Source organism: Gadus macrocephalus, chromosome 10 (genome assembly GCF_031168955.1).
Source record: "Gadus macrocephalus chromosome 10, ASM3116895v1".
NCBI lineage: Eukaryota > Metazoa > Chordata > Actinopteri > Gadiformes > Gadidae > Gadus > Gadus macrocephalus.
In genome coordinates, this window is record NC_082391.1 from 22,781,489 (window position 1) to 22,794,985 (window position 13,497).

Consider the following 13,497-nt stretch of genomic DNA (forward strand, 5'->3'; position numbering starts at 1 on the left):
ACAGGATATGACCTAACTTAAGTCCCGGATTGGTCATTAAAAGATAAGTAGAAATGACACATCTATTCAGAAGTGGTTATGCTGTGGAGACGCAGCATGATGTAATAGAGTAGAAGAGCCTTCTCATCTAGATTGGGGTTTATTATCGGACTCATGCTGCTCTGGCTCTTCTTCGTCCAGGTCGGTTCCGGGTGTCCTTAAGGCGGCAGCCCTCCAGCGCCCCCTGCTGGGGAAAAAATATAGTGGTGAGTTGACTTCTGCACTCCATAAACACACTTTGTTTAGCTTAAATCTTTAAAACGTTAAAGATTGGGGCAGTTGTACTCACTTAATTGTCTCGATAATATAGCTTTGGTGTTTATCTGGTGGGTGAATGTAGTTTGGAGTGTGAAATGGTTCTCACTGTCTAAAAAAGGAGTGGATTTAGTGATCCTTTAATTGGATTAGGACAGGTCTTTCCGTCTCTTTAAAGTCATTCCGTTTGCAGACACACACATAGTCAGCTGTTTACGTTTTCCACTTTCCTCGTGTTTGTTTTAATAGAGAGGTTAAGAAAGTTAACTAACAAGTTTCAGAATGACTTTGTTCATTCTGCTTACTTTCATTTGGTGGGCAAAGTAAGTCATTTTCATTTCTAAACATAGGTCTACTTGAGTCCAACTATGCCTACCTGTTAAACTAGATGATAGCACGTTTGTCTCATATCAGTACAGGTCATGTCCATGGAAGCCATTCAGCCAACATCACTGCAATCCTGGACCGACTGCTGGACGGCTACGACAACAGACTGCGTCCCGGCTCTGGCGGTAAATACCCTTCGTATATCTGTTTGATCATTTTCTTATGGTTTGAGGCTGAATTTCATAAATACATTGCCTAAACATTGAAATAAATCCAGTTGACAAAAAATGTTGTGTAGGGCAATGTTGCGTCTTGCTGCGAGTGTGAACCCTGAACTCTTAACAGGAGGGATAACTGAGGTGAAGACGGACTTCTTCGTCACCAGCTTCGGACCGGTTTCAGATGTTGAGATGGTAACGTGTCTTTCTGCTGTCATCTGGACACATGTGGGCCTGTAGACGGTGGGAAGTGATGAGCTTCAGGGCTTACTACCTAATGAATTTTAATGTGTTTGACCATCCTCATAACGGCTATCTCGCCGGCCTGCAGATCAATAAGGCATCACGAAGCAGGATTGCTGAATGATTTTATGAAAGACTTCCCGTCGTGAATTGCTTCTACCACCACCACCCCCGCCGTCCAATGTTAGACTTTCTGCTGTAATCGGATGGCAGTTGAACTGTCAAACTCACTTATAGGGGTGTGCTGTTTCAGAGTTAATCTAGACATGGTAGTAACAAACATGTACACCACAAGATAAAATGTAGAATAATTTATTTGATTGATTAATTAATTAACCACGGAGGATAAATGAGGGACATTCAAGGGAATAACGAACACCACCACTGTTTCCTGACTACAGGATTTCACCATGGACATGTTCTTCCGGCAAATGTGGGTGGACGAGAGGCTGAAGTTCGAAGGGCCAACCGAAATCCTGCGTCTTAACAACCGAATGGTGGACAAGATTTGGACCCCAGACACTTTCTTCCGCAACTCCAAGAAATCCCTGGCCCACAACATGACAACCCCTAATAAAATGTTCCGCATCATGCAGAATGGAACTGTGCTCTACACCATGAAGTGAGCCGGATGCGTGCGTGTGCGCGCGTGTGTGTGTGTGTGTGTGTGTGTGTGTGTGTGTGTGTGTGTGTGTGTGTGTGTGTGTGTGTGTGTGTGTGTGTGTGTGTGTGTGTGTGTGCGCGCGTGCGCGCGAGAAATATAGGATAGGTACATCTCAATAGTGTGTGTGTGTGTCGGTTTCTGTGTGTGCAATTGTGTGTGTTTCTGTGTGAAGTATAGGATTAGGTATATCTAGTGTGTTGGTTTTTTTGGGGTGGGGGGAAGCGGTGGTATCAATATTTACATGTGCTTGTAGGATGAGTTACAAACGGCTAATTCGGCTTGATTCAACCCCCATTACTCTGACATGTATAACCTAGACCTCATTTGGAATGTCTCAGGCTGACTGTCATCGGAGACTGTCCGATGCAGCTCATGGACTTCCCAATGGACGGCCACACCTGTCCTCTCCGGTTCGGGAGCTGTGAGTGTTCCCATTCATCCTGAGGTGCTGCCTCACGAAAGTGCAACACACGTGTATGACCAGCAGGGAGAATGCGCTGCTCAACAGTCCTGCCCCTCGCCTCTTTAGATGCCTACACCAACCGTGAGATCGTGTTCACCTGGAGGAAGGGCCCCATCGACTCAGTGGACTGTCCCAAGGAGTCCATGAGCCTGCTGCAGTACGACCTGGTGGGCCAGTCGCTGTCCAGCACTATCTTCAAGTCCAACACCGGTGAGTCCCGCTGCGGTGACCTGTAGGTCCTCACTACACACACGTGTCTCCCTCGTTCTAAAGCAACAGGTTGAGGTGGTCTTACACCTCAATGTCCTCAAGATATATTTGTTTGGGGGATGGAGAATGTGATGTGTCATTGTTTTCTTGGGGGGTTTGTCCCTTTTTTCAGAACAGAAACAAAGGTATTCCCCGTTGTGGGCCGATCTAGCTCTATCTGAGAGAGAGAGAGAGAGAGAGAGCACACATGTGAAGGCACATGTGTTTGGCTCGGGTGAAAGTCTGCGCGCATGTGTTTTGACACGGTGACATTGCATGCCCTCTCTCTCCTCTGCAGCGTCCCGTCCCTGCTCCTGATCCTGCTCATCCTCCTCCTCCTCCTCCATCCCACCATTTCACAGGGTCTCTTACGCAGCCTCCCTCTCCTTCGGCTCTCCCCCCTCCCCCCTCCCCCCCTCCCCTCATCCCTCCTTTGTTTTAGATGTACTGCCTCATGTCAGCGGGCTGTTCCCCCTCCTGGCAGCAGGGCAACTGTACATCTGCCAGCAGCCACTGCGCTTCAAGGGCAGTCAAGGGCACATGTTGTGTGTTGTGTTGTCTCTCTCTCTCTCTCTCTCTCTCTCTCTCTCTCTCTCTCTCTCTCTCTCTCTCTCTCTCTCTCTCTCTCTCTCTCTCTCTCTCTCTCTCTCTCTCTCTCCCCCTTCCTCCCTCTCTCTCCTCCCTCCCTCCCTCTCTCTCTGTCTCTCCCTCTCTGTCCACTGTCTGTCTCTTCCTCTCCGGCTGAGCCACGCTGTTTGTCTCTCAGGTCACTACTCGGTGATGGTCGTCCACTTCCTCCTCCAGAGGAAGCTGGGCTACTACCTGATCCAGACCTACATCCCCCTCATCATGGTGGTGGTGCTGTCGCAGGTGTCCTTCTGGATCAACAAGGAGTCTGTTCCAGCCCGCACCGTCGCTGGTACCCCAACAGACCCCTCCCCTCGGCTGTCCTGTCACATACGTACCTCCCCTGGTCTCCTCCTTCTGAACCGGCCACAGTTGTTTGCTACACTTTTATTTAATTATGCACACACATAAATTCAAAGAATCATTTTTTATTTATTATTATTTTTATTAATTTACAAAACATGAATATTTTTTCTATTTCGTATTATTATTAGTAGTAGTCATTTACAAAACAAAACATGAACACATCTCTGTGTCTCTATCCATGTGTACATGTGCTGGGCTCTGTGTCGGCTCATGCTGGTCCCCTGACCCCCCCTGAAACCTCCAGGCATCACCACCGTCCTCACCATGACAACGCTGAGCATCAGCGCCCGCCAGTCGCTGCCCAAGGTGGCCTACGCCACCGCCATGGACTGGTTCATCGCCGTGTGCTTCGCCTTCGTGGCGTCCGCGCTCATCGAGTTTGCGGCGGTCAACTACTTCGCCACGCTGCAGGCGCACCGTCTGAAGAAGCAGAAGGCCAAGCTGCACGAGATGGAGATGATCGCCGAGGAGGACGAGGACGAGGCTTTGGTGAGCGGCCGGCGTAGAACTGGAGAGGATGTGGGGGATGTGGGGGATGTGGGGGATGTGGGGGATGTAGAGGATGTAGAGGATGTGGGGGATGTGGGTGATGTAGGAGATGAGGGAGAGGTAGGAGATGTGGGTGATGTAGGTGATGTAGAATGATGTGGGTGATGTAGAGGATGTGGGGGATGTGGGTGATGTAGAGAATGTAGAGGATGTGGGTGATGTGGATGATGTGGGGGATGTGGGTGATGTGGGTGATGTAGAGGATGTGGAGGATGTGGGTGATGTGGGTGATGTGGAGGATGTGGGTGATGTGGGTGATGTGGGTGAAGTAGAGAATGTAGAGGATGTGGGGGATGTGGGTGATGTGGAGGATGTAGAGGATGTGGGTGATGTGGAGGATGTAGAGGATGTGGGTGATGTGGAGGATGTGGGGGATGTGGGGGATGTAGATGATGTGGGTGAAGTAGAGAATGTAGAGGATGTGGGGGATGTGGGTGATGTCGGAGATGTAGAGGATGTTGAAGATGTAGGTGATGATGTTGTAGGAGATGTAGGTGATGTAGTTGTTTTTGGTGCTGTGGATGCTGCAGATGCCGTTGATACAGTAAGAAACAGCCTCTTCGGTAGCCCTCCCTTTTTGGTATCTTGGTGAGTAGACCTCATCACCTCATGATGAGCATATTTTGGTGAGGGTATCAAAAACACTTCAGAATTCATGTGGGGATACAAAACGGTGGAGGTGGTGTCAGAAGGCCCCTTTTGAATCTTTGCAGAATGTGATGCGCCAACATGTTATTGCATTTGGAAATTAGAGGTTAAGAAAGTGAACTAACAAGTTTCAGGACCACACCCTTAGTTTTTCGTTGATTTTATTTGGTGGGACGGGTAAATCAGTTTTTTCAAAATGTCAGATATCCAATTGAACTAATCAAATAGCAAAGTTCCCTTCCACACATCCATACATAGCGTCTCTATTTCTATTTAAGTACTATTTCTATTTAAGTACATCCCGCTCCCATGATAAGAAGTCTTCAGTGTGGTCTTCACAGATGACGGTTTTCTTTTTTATGCTAATCCCGCACGGCGCTGTGATGGTGTCAGACTGGGATCTGCCTCACGCGAGCTCTCACCGCTCCAAAGCTTTATAAATAGCCCTGGTGTGAACACGGCACTCAACAGCACAGCGCTCCATGCCATCACATCTCCACACTTTTCATAAGGACTCCGCTACCTGCTGGCCAGCCCTCACCTTGTTCCCGGGGGTCCCACCAGGCCTGGGTGGTCGTACACATTGTGTCAGAGTGCAGCGGGGTGTAGACGTCCCCCCTGATGTACAGAGATGCTGTCAGTACTCACCGTGGGGCAGTAATTAGCGAGACGGAGCCTGTAGTTGAACGGTTAATTGAACAGGGAGTTTATTTTCTTGCTGTCAGTTCTACGGCGCGAGCCGCGCCCTCGTGTTCCTGAGTCCGTCGCCGTCGCCCCCTGTGCTAACAGAACTCTGCACTGCTGTGTCAGGGCCTTCTCCAACGGCACCACGCCAGAACCGCAACCCTCATGCAATCACACACACACGCACACGTACACACATACGCGTACATGTTGCAAAAAACTCTCCGGCTCACAGATCACTACGAACGCACAGAAAGGTTCCGACGGATCTCAAGAGCGTAGTTTGCAGGGGGACCAAAACACAGAGAATACATTACGTTTTTATGAATACCCTTAAATTACTAACCCCCCCCCCCAGCCGGACGGCTTCCCCCGGGGGACCCTGAAGAGGAGGAACCACTCCATGGCCCCCAGTGAGGGGAACACCGTGCCCATCTTCCTCCAGCAGGGCTCCGCAGTGCCGGCCAACCCCCAGCTGGCCGGGACCAGCCCCATCGACCAGTACTCCCGCGTCCTCTTCCCCCTCACCTTCGCCCTGTTCAACATCGTCTACTGGTCCATGTACCTGTCCAAGGACACCATGGAGAAGCCCAGGTGAGGCCTTCTGTGTGCTGCCACGGTCCAGACCTTTGGGGGGTTCAGCAGGCGTGTTTCATCCCAAGTCGCTCACAGAGGATTCAGCGGCACGTGGTGAAGGTTAGGGGCTGACCGCGTCTCTCTCAAGGACGCCCACTAGTGGGCACATTGGGAACTTTCCACGCAGGGAGTCAGACGCCAGAAATACAGTTGTGCTCGTAAAAGACACTCACTCAGACAGCGAGTGCTCGAAGAATTCGATGGCCGTAAAAGACGCCGTCTTTGTGTCGTTCAACCCTTTACCTATTAAGGTTTTACCGCCGTCTAGATAAGGGAACACAGAATGCAGAGAAAGCTTTTTAAGAATGCATAGCAAATGTTGCAACACCCCCAGGAGCGAACGATGTGAGGTGTTGTTGTAGCTGCGTTGCAGGCGGCGCGTTGGCGGTAAACGTCATAGATCGGCCACGGAGGAGTGGGGGGACCAGGGCTTCATTCCGATAAAGGAACAGCAATAAAGCGCTCTCCTCTTCGGTTAGGTTGACCCGAGGGCTGGAGGAGCTAGACAGCAGAGCGTGAGGACTCCAGCCCTCCACACGGGGGGAGAGAGGAGCCCAGGAACCCCACCGCTGGTTATGTTGAACAGGAGCCACAGAAAACACAAGCGTTCAATCTCCTTCTGATAGCTGAGCCACTTACAGAGCACAAAGCTACGAGGGAGAGGGAGAGAGGGAGAGAGGGAGAGAGAGAGAGAGAGAGAGAGAGAGAGAGGGAGGTAGGGAGAAAGAGGGAGAGAATGGAAGCGAGAGAGAACGAAAGAGAAAGAGAGAGCGGTAGAGAGAGAGGGAGAGAGAGACACACACACATGAAAGCAGGAGAGAGAAGAGAGGGAGAGATCTGTTACATAACACACGGGGTGTGCAGATCTCCCATCATGTTCCTGTCGGGGTTGGGCTCGTGTTGTGTTGATAGTGTTGTGTTGATGGTGTTGTGTTGATGGTGTTGTGCGGAGTAACGAGACAGAGAGGGAGACAAGATGGAGGCCGGAGCGCCGCTGCACGGGGATCCCGATGCTCTCTCCCCGTTCCTACGTTATTCCCGCCTGCCCTGGGAGGAGCGCAGCCACCACAGCGCTCGGCGTTCCCCGCTCTGTGAGCAGGACGTCTCCGGGCGGAGAGAGAGAGAGGAACTGAACCCTCACTCTTGGCTTCGATCTCTGCTCACATGTTACTTATGCTCTGCTGTATTGTGTTCTCTTGCAGAGACATGAATTCACCGTCCTCTTAGACGAAGAGCACCCCATGGGCATGTGACGGTGGAGGGACGGCGTCTGTTCCATCGCCATCGCTCTTTCTCTCCATCGCTCTTTCTCTCCATCGCTCTTTCTCTCCATCGCTCTCGCTTTTTCTCTCTCTGTGACTTTCTGTCTTTCTCCCTCTTTCCTTCCCTCTCTCCCTCTCTCCCTCTCCCCCTTTTCTCTTTCTCCCTCTCTCCCTTCTCCCTTTTCCCTCTCCCTCTCTCCCTCTCTCCCTCTCTCCCTTCTCCCTTTTCCCTCTCTCCCTCTCCCCCTCTCCCCCTCTCCCCCTCTCCCTCTCTCCCTCTCTCCCTTCTCCCTCTCTCCCACTCTGAACAAGCACTTAGCATTTGTTCTGCACTCATCCAACAGAGGAAATGAATCAGAAAGTAATTTATTTCCACATCTCGTATCTGTTCACGCCACAGAGTGTGACCACGGCCCGCTTGTGGTCCAATCAGCGACTAGAAAGCTGAGCGCCATGAGAGGCTGATGCCTGGCGTGTAAATGTATACGTATATATATATATATATATAATATACTTTAGAAGTAGACCTAAAGAGGCCGTCTCACCATGGGTAGGGTGGCCAACGCACACACACACACTCGCACACACTCGTACACACAAACACACACACGCACGCACACATGCACGCACGCACACAGAAACGTATACATGTGACTAAACTCAAGCGCAAGCCTAGAAAAACCTCAAAAAAGGAGGTGGATGATATAATCTATGATGGCTGGCACTGCTGGTGACGCAACAGTGAACCAATGCTTTCAGAAGCCTGCCCTCTACAGAGACACAGCTCCCACTACAGCGAGATCAAAGGCAACTTACAGAAGGCTCGCATCTCCTTGCGGCTTTTAAAATATGTACTCAACCTGAGAGAAGAAGGAACGCTGGGATGAGGATGATGTTGCACATACCCTGCGCCACCCCGGGTGGGGAGTTCCAGAGCCCGCCTTTGGAAAGCAGTAAAAAGGGTTTTGAAACCTTTCGCCCAAAGGGAAATGGTTTCCCCAGTTTGTTTGTGGTGTTTTTTTAATTGTCGTTTTTTTTTTTTTTGTAAAAAAATCATTTGTAAAACTTGAATTTCTATATTTCATGACTTTAAATAAAACATATCCCAACAGTAACTCACGTCTTCATTTGAACATTGTACTGCATGCTGTGTTTTGATTGGATTGGTCTCGGATCAATTGGCCCCTGCAATGCATTGGAAACGAAACCCAAGGTTAAAATGCAATTACATTATTGGCTATTTCCCCTCTTCCGAGCAAGATGTTTGTTCTCCACTTCGAAAATTCACTTGGCCCTTTAATTTTTTTCTCTGCAATGGAAGCTGCTCATCCACATCATCAGTCTCCAGTCTTTGATCCTGGGGTAGATGCACGCATGCGCCCCTCATTGGGCTCCATGCACTGTCTGGAGTAAGTTGGATGCGCGCTTCCCTCACTCGCCTCCCGAAGCCACCTCAAAACTGTTGCGATGGGGAGGATCAGGAAAAATCACTTTGGATTTTTGATCTTTTCGTTGCTCGGGACTTTTATTCACAGCCAAAGGTAACGTGTTTTGTTTCGCATGGCGTTGGTTTGCCTCAGCAGCATTGCATTCTCTTTTCAGCGGAGTGTGTGTGGTATTTGCCAGGTATTTGACACCGTCTTCTCTCCTCAGCATCAAGGATATCAAAGACCCGAGTAACATGCCTCTGGTGAAAGACACGGTGGACAGGCTGATGAAGGGGTACGACATTCGGTTGAGGCCGGATTTCGGAGGTAAAGCAGCAGCAACCGTGGATCTGAACGTCTTGGTGTGAAGACGCTGTGAGATCCTCTACACATGTTTAATGATCTGCAAAACGTCTAGCGCAATCCTTTGCACGACTCGTCTCCCATAGGATGCTCCAAAGAATGTGCATTTTTGATTCATTGAAGGGTTTAATCACCATCCTCGGCGGTGACACCAACTCGATATCTCCTAAATCCACTCCTATTTGGGCTAATAACGAATAGGCTTCAGTCCCAGCCCAGGCTATTTAAAATGGCTTGCGCAATCAGGCTGCTCTGCGTACATGACGAGCAGCCATGGAGTGCCCTATATGAGTCCAGACACATCTTCACGGGACTCGAACCATTAACCAGCCCGGGCATTTAATCGGTGCTTTTTTTTTTTTTTACACAGGTGCGCCCGTGGCGGTTGGAATGAATATAGACATCTCTAGTATCGACATGGTGTCTGAAGTCAACATGGTAGGTGCATCTTCATGTTTTTATATGGTGGTTTTTATGTGTCTTGCTTTCTGTCGAAAATGAGGCATGACATGACTGTAATCAGCCCAAGTATGAAGCCCCCCTGAACGTTTTCATACGGAGGGACCCCAGCCCCCATGGCTACAGCACGAACCCGATGTGTTGTTTTTTTTGGGGGGGGGGGGGGGTGACAGTTGATGTATCATGTAAATATGAAATGTGATATCAAATGAAAACCTCGCAATCATCATCATCCTCCTCATCACCATCCTCCTCATCACCACCACATCCTCATCATCAGCATCATCATCATCTTCACCATCACCGTCGCCCGCACGCTCCGTCTCATCCCTGCGCGTGCAGCTCTGGTGAGCGGAGCTCCATTTGAATTCCAAACACACGCTCAGTGGCGCACTGGTACGAGCCCCGAGAGCGCCAGGGTGCGTGTGTTTTGAACGGCTTCCCTTTTATTCATTTTTCCTTTCCCTTCCCCGTGTCAGCCGTCGGTGCTTTCATTTCAGTTGTCATGTCATGCCTGCAATTACGTGTGTATTGTACCGGCGGGGAAAAAAGCGCATTTGCCAGTCAATTCGCAAGGACTGTTGTTCGTCCTCGCGTTTGGGGGGGAAAGGCTCCCGCGGCATGGCGCATCGTCGTCTACGTAAAGCGATCTCCCGCCTGGTGAAGATCGTGTGTGATGACGTAAATCATTTGTTAATAATACATGTCTGGTCATAGGCAGCCAGCGGAATCCTAAGTCATCCACAGCAGCTGTGGGTGAGGAGGGAGAGAGTTCACCCCACTCCAGATGCCCTATTGATCGGCTCCCCCCTGCTGTTTGATCAACTTTATGAGACGGAACGTCCTGTTTCTTTTCAAGTGGGTCTCTTCTTTTTTTAAACAAGCAGATTTCACGTGGTTGCTAAGCAATGGCAGAAGTGAAAGGGCAACTAAACCGAGCCGGGTGTGAGAGATGTGGTAAATACGAATCCCGTACCCTAATCCCACCGATGGCTGGAGAGATGTCCCGGGTCTGACTGGTCTCCCCGTTGTCTCACGGGGGCTGTCTGTGATGGTCGTACCATGGCGCCGTGTGCCGTGTTCAGAGCGCCACTGAACCGGCCTCGGACCAGGTGAGCCGAGGCCGGTTCAGAGCGCCACTGAACCGGCCTCGGACCAGGTGAGCCGAGGCCGGTTCAGAGCGCCACTGAACCGGCCTCGGACCAGGTGAGCCGAGGCCGGTTCAGAGCGCCACTGAACCGGCCTCGGACCAGGTGAGCCGAGGCCGGTTCAGAGCGCCACTGAACCGGCCTCGGACCAGGTGAGCCGAGGCCGGTTCAGAGCGCCACTGAACCGGCCTCGGACCAGGTGAGCCGAGGCCGGTTCAGAGCGCCACTGAACCGGCCTCGGACCAGGTGAGCCGAGCCCGGAGAGGGAACGCACCCGGCTCCACGGCGGCCACCTGACAGCCAGCAGCCGCAACCGAGGAGCCCAGGGCCTCGGAGAACCGGAGAAGAACCGGGGGAGAACCGTCTTCCTCCTCCGGACTCCATTCCATCACTCGGACCCTTACTGTCCAACCCTGAGCTCAGGGAGCACCCATCCCGTCTTGCATCCAAAAAGGGGGAATCCTCCTGTCGAGCGACGAAGTCCTCATCCGGATGAACAAACAGCAAACGTGACTTTGCTTGGTCTGCGTGGGCGCCAACGCGCTGTGCCTCAACAGCAGGGAGGGGGGCGGGTAGCCCCCCCCGTCGCTCTGAGGCCACTCAGCCCCCGAGGCCGTCGGAGGGAACCCAGCCCAGCGACGAAGGCAGACCCTGAAATACATGGAAGAAACCCCCCCCCAAAAAAACAAGGAGTCCCAAGAAGATCCAGTGTCGTCTGCAAAGAGGCCTAATCTCCCTGCTGCTGCTGCTTACGTAACACCTCCCAGCACCAGGGTTTTTCTTGGGGGGGTGGGGGGGGTGGAGGGAGCATGGGGGGATCACTCCTCCCTCCCTCCCTCCCTACTCCTCTTCTTCTCATCTTCATCCCCCCCCCCCCCCCCTCTTTGGAACAATAAAGCGATAAGTGCGGTCGACGTGGTGGATTGAACGCTCCGTAATCAATATGGGAGCTGTGTGGCTCCTGGCCCCCCCGCAGTGAGGCCGGTGACACAGCCCGGGGGGGGGGGGGACTGCTGCTTTGATCTTTCTCATCAGGACAGTCTGTCTAAAGGGAGAGGAAAGGGGGGGGGGGGGGGGGGGATAGGACAAGGTAAGGAGTGTGATGTGGCTGGAGTCTCTCTAACAGTGCGCTAAGGGGCTGGGAAGGTTTTGCGTTTTATTCCAGTCTGTACCAGAGCACCCTGGGCCGGGACGATGGGGACTCTGGGAGGAATACAGAGCTGCCACTCACTGTGTGGTGCCACCACACACACACACACACACACACACACACACACACACACACACACACACACACACACACACACACACACACACACACACGAGTGGGTTTTCCTGAATCCATGCAAGCAGCTATGCTGGGTTCCTCAAGATGGTGGCCCTCCTGTTTACGGTGGAAGCAGTGGCAGCCAGCAGTCAGGGAAGTGGGGCGTGTGTGCAGTGTGTTCGTTACGGGGAAGGCCTGCTATGAGACGTGGGCTCTGGGAGGGGGAGACAGCTGAATGCTCCTCTCATTAGAGGAGATGAGGAAAAGGCCCCTGGTGAAGGAGGAGGCTGCGTTTAGCTCCGACGCGATTGGACGGTTGTTTCAATCTTTTTTCGATGGGTTGGTGCTGACTCGAGACGCACTAGCCAAGATGGAGGCACAAGCTGTTGTGCCCGATGCGTTCTTTGGTTTGTTGTTTTTTTGTTACTGTTTGCAATGGTGTGCGTGCGTGCGTGCGCGCATGTGTGTGTGTGTGTGTGTGCGTGTGTGTATGCCGGCGTGTGTTGCTGCTGCTGTAGTGTGTTTGCAGAATGGTTGCCTGTTGTGTTATAGTTCACGTCAGCCCCTCGGCCGCGGGGGAACAGGCCTTTGGAAGAGCAAATGCCAGCATTGTCGTTGGGCAGTAAATACAAAACTCTGCAGGTCATCCCCACTCATGCTTTTCACCGGCTCTACGGATGGCCGGTTACTTTGTTGTTGTTGTTGTTGTTGTTGTTGTGGACAATGTCTCGGGGTCTGAGGTGCGGGGGGGGCGGGGGGGCCGACCCCCCGGGGGTCAATGCAAAGTGTGGCACAGATGTGACATCATGACCGAGAACCAAGCTGCAGCTAACATTTTCTCACACCCCTCCTCCTCCTCCTCCTCCTCCTCCTCCTCCTCCTCCCCTCTCCTTTTCTCCCTGTTTCTGTGACTTTCCCTCTATTGTATTGCTGGTTGTTTGTCTCTGTGCCAGTAGCTTACTCTCATTCCTTGTGTGTGTGTGTGTGTGTGTGTGTGTGTGTGTGTGTGTGTGTGTGTGTGTGTGTGTGTGTGTGTGTGTGTGTGTGTGTGTGTGTGTGTGTGTGTGTGTGTGTGTGTGTGTGTGTGTGTGTGTGTGTGCGCGTGCGGGGGCCGGGGGGGTGTCTCTCTTTTTCTTTCTTTATCTCACTCAACCTATTTTTGCCCCTGCCTAACAAACACTTGGCATCAGTCTCCATCACGATTAACCACTTAGTTGTAATTCTAATCCAACACTTGGTAACATATATTATGTATGCTAATATATGTATGGGAAAAAATACATTTATACGTACGTTTATATTACACACTATGTGTGTGTGCGTGCAAGTGCATTTGTGTGCGTGTGCGTGCACCTGTGTGTGCATGTACGTGCACATGCGTGTATGTGTGTGTGTGTGTGTGTGTGTGCACGTGTGGTGTGTGTTGGTTTGTGTGTGTGGGTGTGCGCGTACGTGCGTGTGCGTGCACATGTTTGTGTGTGTGCGCACACGTATGGTGTGTGTTGGTTTGTGTGTGTGGGTGTGCGTGCACATGTTTGTGTGTGTGCGCACACGTGTGGTGTGTGTTGGTTTGTGCGTGTGTGCGTATTTTCCTCACTAATTT

At 51.6% G+C, this 13,497-nt stretch overlaps 1 protein-coding gene across 2 annotated transcripts; it reads left to right on the forward strand.

The window, feature by feature from the left end:
• The first annotated feature begins 109 nt into the window (after positions 1-109).
• Positions 110-8,348, forward strand: gabra6a (gamma-aminobutyric acid type A receptor subunit alpha6a). Of its 2 annotated transcripts, none has more exons than XM_060063245.1 (10): positions 110-245; positions 709-806; positions 967-1,034; positions 1,484-1,704; positions 2,085-2,167; positions 2,276-2,419; positions 3,225-3,377; positions 3,696-3,940; positions 5,691-5,926; positions 7,171-8,348. In XM_060063245.1, the coding sequence occupies exons 3-10, from the start codon at positions 1,032-1,034 to the stop codon at positions 7,193-7,195; spliced, it is 1,110 nt and encodes a 369-aa protein (XP_059919228.1). In that variant the 5' UTR covers positions 110-245; positions 709-806; positions 967-1,031; the 3' UTR covers positions 7,196-8,348. The 2 variants fall into 2 exon arrangements, with proteins under 2 accessions (XP_059919228.1, XP_059919227.1); XM_060063244.1 differs by lacking the exon at positions 110-245 and adding an exon at positions 289-617 and having other exon boundaries at positions 7,171-8,344.
• Positions 8,349-13,497: the final 5,149 nt, after the last annotated feature.